The 7,835-nt window shown below is 40.7% G+C and overlaps 1 protein-coding gene across 6 annotated transcripts in view; it reads left to right on the plus strand.

The window, feature by feature from the left end:
- Positions 1-2,571, plus strand: part of tmem267 (transmembrane protein 267) — a 47,235-nt gene extending 44,664 nt beyond the window's left edge. For 5 of the 6 annotated variants that reach the window (XM_068048585.1, XM_068048872.1, XM_068048746.1 and 2 more), the window contains exon 3: positions 1,755-2,571. In XM_068048585.1, coding sequence (XP_067904686.1) covers positions 1,755-2,090 — 336 coding nt within the window. In that variant the 3' untranslated portion in view covers positions 2,091-2,571. The remainder of the gene's footprint in view (positions 1-1,754) is intronic. The other variant, XR_010976634.1, reaches the window with a different exon arrangement.
- Positions 2,572-7,835: the final 5,264 nt, after the last annotated feature.

The raw sequence follows: 7,835 nt of genomic DNA on the forward strand, positions 1-7,835 counted from the left end.
TTCATATACAGATTAACTGCCTCCCATGTCCATGGCTGAGTCAATAATTTTGTCAAATGTCCATGGTGCCTATCCTTGGAGAGAGACTAGTTCCTTTGTCAATCTAAATAATAAAAATACATTTTGAAAGCAAACAGAGTGAAACATAAGAATGGAGGGGATGAAGGAGTAGAGTTGGAGAGGATAGAAATGAGTTAAGGCTGAGGGGGCTCTCTCTCCATTTGCAATCTTCCCTTCAAAGGATTGAGTTGGAATTAGGTGGATGGAGAGTTAAGATAGGATACAGGGATGGAGTGCGTAGTTGAAGAGGGAAATGGTGCGGTAGTAATGGAAAAGAATGGGATGCTAGGAAGGGGAGGAGGTTGTGGGAAGGTGAAGCATTAGCAGCAAAAAGGTGAGGGGAAAGTATGCATTATTAATGGAGATTAACAGGAACCCACTGAAGGGCACAATCTCTGTAACTCCCCCCCCCACACATACACATACACACACACTCACACTCCTAAATGCAGTCTGCAGCTTCTAGCTTCTTTCCATGCCACATTGTGCCATACTACCTTAATTCCCATCATCTCCCATCCAAAATGGAAGAAAGCGCAGAGAAAAGCAAAAAGGACCGAAAGAAAAGAAAGATAGAGTTAAGGGATGAGATGAGAGAGCCGGAAGTAGGAGAGCTGAGGAGAAACAGCAACAGAAGACATATCAGAGACTCTCGATAGTGACCATATTCTCTGGCTTACTGTGTGCAGCGCCACAAGAGATTGACTAATTATGCCCTTTTAAACAGCAGTAACACGATATATAATTTTTATATTTATAATATTTTCTTCTTTTTCTTTGGCCTCCTTGTCTCGGGAGACAATGGGTAAGCGCCTGGAGGTGGTCAGTGGTTTGTGGAGTGGCGCCTGGAGTGGCTATAAAGGCCAATACTAAAATGACAGACTCTTCCACAGGTGCAGCAGAAAAAATTGGTTGTCGGGGCTGTTACACAGTTGGCTCTCCACTTGCGCTTCTGTCTTTTTTCCTGCCAACTGCTAAGTCTCTTCGACTCGCCACACTTTAGCCCCGCCTTTATGGCTGCCCGCCAGCTCTGACCATCACTGGCAACTGACTCCCACGACTTGTGATCATTGTTATAGGACTTCATGTCGCGTTTGCAGACGTCTTTAAAGCAGAGACATGGACGGCCGGTAGGTCTGATACCAGTGGCGAGCTCGCTGTACAATGTGTCCTTGGGGATCCTGCCATCTTCCATGCGGCTCACATGGCCAAGCCATCTCAAGCGCCGCTGACTCAGTAGTGTGTATAAGCTGGGAATGTTGGCCGCCTCGAGGACTACTGTGTTGGAGTTGCGGTCCTGCCACCTGATGCCAAGGATTTATTTATAATATACAGCTGTATTTACATACTGCTCAGTTAGATAACCTTTCTGGAAAGGAGAATTTAGTTTGACCATAAAGGTTGCATTTAGCTCACTGATATATTTTAAGATTTTGTGGATGTGTATTGATATTTTCATCTGATTTAGTAGATATCTTGGAAATTAAAACCATTGGTTTTCAGTTATAACTACACAATTTATCTACACAATATGGCGGTTGCAAAGAACGTTAGGCAATGTAACATTTCTAATAATTTCCAATGGTGGACCCAAGAAAGTTGCTTAAAAATTATACACTTTTTAAAGCAAAATTATAGCAGCCATCATTTGGCATTAAAATACAATGCAATAACAACACTTTTCTTTCTTTTAGGCTGCGTTGCATCTCCCACAAAGGCCTGCACTGCACTGTTCCACAGTGATACCTGTAGTGGCTTTTTCAATGAAACTTGCTATGTGGCTATTTAGACTTAAAGATTCTTGGTGTTTTCTGCCATGGATGGTGACCATTTCTTGGGTTTCTCATCATGTCCGTGATGGTGTCCGACAAGGACTTTGGTTCTGTCCCTTTGGAAATACAGCTCCTGTGCCATATTGGATCTACATAGCAATTACATCCTCATTCCCTCACCTTTGCTCTGTTCTTATGTATGTGACTGGTACCAGAGAAACAATGTCCATGTCCCATGGAATTGCAATTGATGTATGACAGTATATATGTATGTTGTGATTTCCTGTTTAAGGTAAAACTCACCACACAGAACAGGACATCTTTGCATATATGAATTATCGGAAACTGACGATCACTTTTTGTGGAATTACTTGTGTATCAGGGCAATATGCTATGTATAATGTTTAAAGACATAGCCTTGTTCCCTGATAAACAAAGCTGTTGTAAACATGATCAATGGTTCACATTAAACTATGTAGTCTTTTCAGTTGATTGGAGTGTAAATATATTGTGATTGATGGTTAGAATTTTATTATTTGTAATTAAAGACACATTTGGTTGTGTTCGTATTGAACCGAGTTTGTTTAAAGTAAATTCAGTATTGTGATAACATTGGGCTATCTATGTCCCATATAGGAAAAGCAATGATGTAATAACTTATGATTAATAATTGATCTTCTGTAAAGAGTGAGCACCTTTGTTTATGGTTACTGAAATGTGTTATAATTTCAAATTAAAATGGACTCTGTTCAAATACATCCCCTTTTTTCTAATTCTATTTTAACAATTGAAGCTGTTGCGAGACAGTTTTGATCCTTCAAAAATGTGCATTGTTTTTCATGTTGACACTCCAAAAAGTCTACATTATTGTTCCTTATAGTAAATGAGTCAAAAACACCACTTAGTGCAAGACGTGTCCTTACTAGCTGCTCTGAAAGGATTTTTTTTCAATAACTTTTATGCAGCAAGCACCTTTTTAATTCAAATAGAACCATTTTTGCTGCATTTGTTACTTACGTAGCCCAGTGGTTATAACGCTGGGCTAGTAGCACAGAGGCTTAGAAATCAAAACCTGTTCATAGCTTGCTGTAAAATTGACTTCAATTCATAAATCTGGTAAATTGTGGGCTAGCATCAGAAAATGGATATGAAAGCTGTAGATTTTTATTTGCTGTCTAGATGTGGGTATTGCTGGCAAGGCCGGCATTTATTGTCCATCCTGAGTTGCCCTTAAGAAGGTGGTGCTGAGCCGCCTTGAACTGCTGCAGTCGAATTTGGTGAAGGTGCTCCCTCAATGTTGTTAAGTAGGGAGTTCATTACTTGACCCGGTGACAATAAAGGAATGGTGATATATGCTGTTAAAATGTTATGTGACTCGGAGGCACTAGTGTTCCTATGCATCTGCTGCCCTTGTCTTTCTTGCTGGTGGAGGTCATGAATTTGGGAGAAGCTGCTGAAGAAGCCTTAGTGAATCATTGCAGTACATACTGTAGATAGTACATATAGTGGTCAGGGTCAGCTGATGATGGAGTCAGTGGATGGGGCATCGATCAGGTGAACTGCTTTGTTCAGACTAGTATTAAGCTTCTTGAGAATTGTTGAATCTGCACCCATCCAGTGGACAGTATTCCACCAGATTCCTGATTTGTGCATTATAGGTCATAAAGATGCTTTGTGGATACAGGAAGTGAGCCATTCACAACAGATTACACAGCCTCTGAACTGCTGTATTAGCCGTAATAGTTATGTGGTTGGCCCAGTTCAATTTCTGGTCAGTTCTGACCCCAAGATGCTGAAGGTGGGGTACTCAATCATGGTAATACTATTCATTATCTGAAGAATTCTGAATAGAACTGACCACACTGCAATCATCAACAAACAGCCCCACTGCTGTCCTTGTGATGGAGGGAAGGTCATAGATGAAGTAGCTGAAGCTAGATAGGCCGAGGATGCTGCCCTAAGGAACAGCAGTGCCCCTGGAGCTCAAATGTTTGGCCTCAAATCTATTTTTATTTGTGTCAGATATGATTCCAGCCACTTGCACATTTCCCCCCAAATCCTGTTGACTTTAGTTTTGCTAAGACTGTTAATGCTGCACTCAGCAATTAAACTCTTAATTAGTAGGTAAAAATTTTATGACTGCACATACATCCTGTCTACAAAACCCTGCTGCTTCTTGTCACTAATGCCTTTTTGCTTCAGCTTTTTTATATTATACATCACTATGTCCACATTTAGGATGGAGAAACTGCCTGTGTAAACTTGTCTGTTGTACTGTAATTGCATCCACCTGCCAGTGGTGGAAGTATAACATTCTGTTTTCCCATTTCCCACTTCTTCGGCCTGTACTAAAGAGAAACTGCTCCAATGAACTTTATTGCCACATGATTTGTTATTTAACTTTAAATAATATAAATGGAAGCTTTGTGTAAAACTATGGATAGAATATACGAACATACGAATTAGGAGCAGGAGTAGGCCACTTGGCCCCTCGAGCCTGCTCCGCCATTCAATAAGTTCATGGCTGAACTGATTTCTCCACATTACCACCTACCCCCGATAACCTTCCTCTCCCCAGCTTATCAAGAATCTATCTACCTCTGCCTTAAACATATTCAAAGATTCTGTCTTTGCTGCCTTTTGAGAAAGAGAGTTCCAAAGACCCTCTGAGAAAAAATTTCCCCTCATCTCTGTCTTAAATGGGCGACCCCATATTTTCAAACAGTGACCCCTGGTTCTAGATTCTCCCAGAAGGAGAAACATCCTTTCCACATCCACCCTGTCAAAACCCCTCAGGATCTTATATGTTCAATCAAGTCACCTCTTACTTTTCTAAATTCCAGCAGATACAAGCCTAGCCTGTCCAATCTTTCCTCATAAGATAGCCTGCCTGTTCCAGGTATCAGTCTATGTAATTTAGTCCTCTTTGTAAAGTTATGTCTGGGCGGCCTGGTCCAATTATCCCCTACTCTGCAACCCCAGAAGGTTTCAGGGGTTAAATCGCCCAATATCCTGTTCCCACTGAGTGAGGTCAGTTCAAATTCCCCCCCCCCCCACCCCCCCCCATAATCACCTAACAATTACACTTGCAATTCTATAAGAGATTGACTAGCATCTGTGTATGTGTGTGAATTTATTTATATATAAAAGTTTTTTAAAATCTGTATTTTCTATATGAAATTATAGAAAAAAATTATGGAACTTGTTATCCAGGAACTACTGAGTTTCATTTGGTATTTATTAAACCTATTGCAAATGTGGTTTTGACAGAGTTTAGAGTTTATTATCAAGTATTTCTAATAAAGATTAATTCTACTAGTTGAAAAGACGATGCAAAATTGAAACTGAGTTCTAGAATTCAAGAACTTGGACTGATGCACAGAAGCTGAGGTTCACAAGGAGGAGGTGTTAGCAATTTTGGAAAGTGTGAAAATAGATAAGTCCCCTGGGCCAGATGGGATTTATCCTAGGATTCTCTGGGAAGCTAGGGAGGAGATTGCAGAGCCTTTGTCCTTGATCTTTATGTCGTCATTGTCGACAGGAATAGTGCCGGAAGACTGGAGGATTGCAAATGTTGTCCCCTTGTTCAAGAAGGGGAGTAGAGACAGCCCTGGTAATTATAGACCTGTGAGCCTTACTTCGGTTGTGGGTAAAATGTTGGAAAAGGTTATAAGAGACAGGATTTATAATCATCTTGAAAAGAATAAGTTCATTAGAGATAGTCAGCATGGTTTTGTGACGGGTAGGTCGTGCCTCACAAACCTTATTGAGTTTTTCGAGAAGGTGACCAAACAGGTGGATGAGGGTAAAGCAGTGGATGTGGTGTATATGGATTTCAGTAAGGCGTTTGATAAGGTTCCCCACGGTAGGCTATTGCAGAAAATACGCAAGTATGGGGTTGAAGGTGATTTAGAGCTTTGGATCAGAAATTGGCTAGCTGAAAGAAGACAGAGGGTGGTGGTTGATGGCAAATGTTCATCCTGGAGTTTAGTTACTAGTGGTGTACCGCAAGGATCTGTTTTGGGGCCACTGCTGTTTGTCATTTTTATAAATGACCTGGAAGAGGGTGTAGAAGGGTGGGTTAGTAAATTTGCAGATGACACTAAGGTCGGTGGAGTTGTGGATAGTGCCGAAGGATGTTGTCGGGTACAGAGAGACATAGATAGGCTGCAGAGCTGGGCTGAGAGATGGCAAATGGAGTTTAATGCGGAAAAGTGTGAGGTGATTCACTTTGGAAGGAGTAACAGGAATGCAGAGTACTGGGCTAATGGGAGGATTCTTGGTACTGTAGATGAACAGAGAGATCTTGGTGTCCAGGTGCATAAATCCCTGAAGGTTGCTAACCAGGTTAATAGGGCTGTTAAGAAGGCATATGGTGTGTTAGCTTTTATTAGTAGGGGGGTCGAGTTTCGGAGCCACGAGGTCATGCTGCAGCTGTACAAAACTCTGGTGAGACCGCACCTGGAGTATTGCGTGCAGTTCTGGTCACCGCATTATAGGAAGGATGTGGAAGCTATGGAAAGGGTGCAGAGGAGATTTACTAGGATGTTGCCTGGTATGGAGGGAAGGTCTTACGAGGAAAGGCTGAGGGACTTGAGGTTGTTTTCGTTGGAGAGAAGGAGGAGGAGAGGTGACTTAATAGAGACATATAAGATAATCAGAGGGTTAGATAGGGTGGATAGTGAGCGTCTTTTTCCTCGGATGGTGATGGCAAACACGAGGGGACATAGCTTCAAGTTGAGGGGTAATAGATATCGGACAGATGTGAGAGGTAGTTTCTTTACTCAGAGAGTAGTAAGGGCGTGGAACGCCCTGCCTGCAGCAGTAGTAGATTCGCCAACTTTAAGGGCATTTAAGTGGACATTGGATAGAGACATGGATGAAAATGGAATAGTGTAGGTCAGATGGTTTCACAGGTCGGCGCAACATCGAGGGCCGAAGGGCCTGTACTGCGCTGTAATGTTCTAATGTTCTAAAGCTGAAATATTGACCAGCACTAGACTCATTGTTATGAATTTTGAGCCCTGAAATTGAAGAAATGTAAACCTAATCAGTTTTTTGGGTTTCTACCACATATTCAAATAGATGTTCAGGAAGTCAAAGGTTATATGTCTCAATTCATCAAAAATGCACTGAAATTGTTTCTGCTAGTAGAAGGCTGGTAAGCAGAGAACACAGATTTAAGACAATTGGCAAAAAATTCCAAGGGTGAGATGAGGAGAATGTTTTTTGCACAGTGAGTTGTTGTGATCTGGAATGTACTACTGAAAGGATGGTGGAAGTGAATTCAGTAGTTAGGTTTCATGAGGGAGTGGATCTATACTTAAAAAGGAAAACTTTGCAGGGCTACAGGGAAAGAGCCATGGAATGGAACTAATTGGATAGCTCTTTCAAAGAGCCAGCACAGGCACAATGGGCCAAATTGGCCTCATTCTTTGCTGCACAGTTCCGAACCTTAAAACAGTAGTTTTTTTTCTTTTAATTAGATTTAGCCTTCTGATCCACTACATTCTATTTTGATTGCACAAATTATAAATAATTTGGAGCGTTTCACATTCTTCATGCTATATTTACAGCCTTGTCTGATCCCAGCCAGAGACAGTGCATCGTGTGAGGTTTCTGCAATGGTCTATTGGAAAGTAAATGGAAAAAAAAGACAATCTGTATAAAGGAGCATTTCAGTTTCACATACAACAGTAATAAGTTGAAAATTCAAGATTTAATATCTCACACAAAGTGCACAATGAAACACAAGTAGCTTAAATGTTTTAATTTTTCTTGCAGTGAAAAGATAGTAAATACACTTTTTTCTTGAGGTAAAATTTATGTTATGTTCAACTACTAGTGGAGCTCCAGATTACTTCATTTGCTCATCCTGTATTTGATTAAAAAGTAGGTATGACTTTACAAATACCTTACTTGATGCATATTATGTGTATATATTTCAGCAAATATAATTTGAAAGAATAACCTACTCTCTTTTAGATTTACTTTATTTTTAAA

Source organism: Heterodontus francisci, chromosome 1, assembly GCF_036365525.1.
Source record: "Heterodontus francisci isolate sHetFra1 chromosome 1, sHetFra1.hap1, whole genome shotgun sequence".
NCBI lineage: Eukaryota > Metazoa > Chordata > Chondrichthyes > Heterodontiformes > Heterodontidae > Heterodontus > Heterodontus francisci.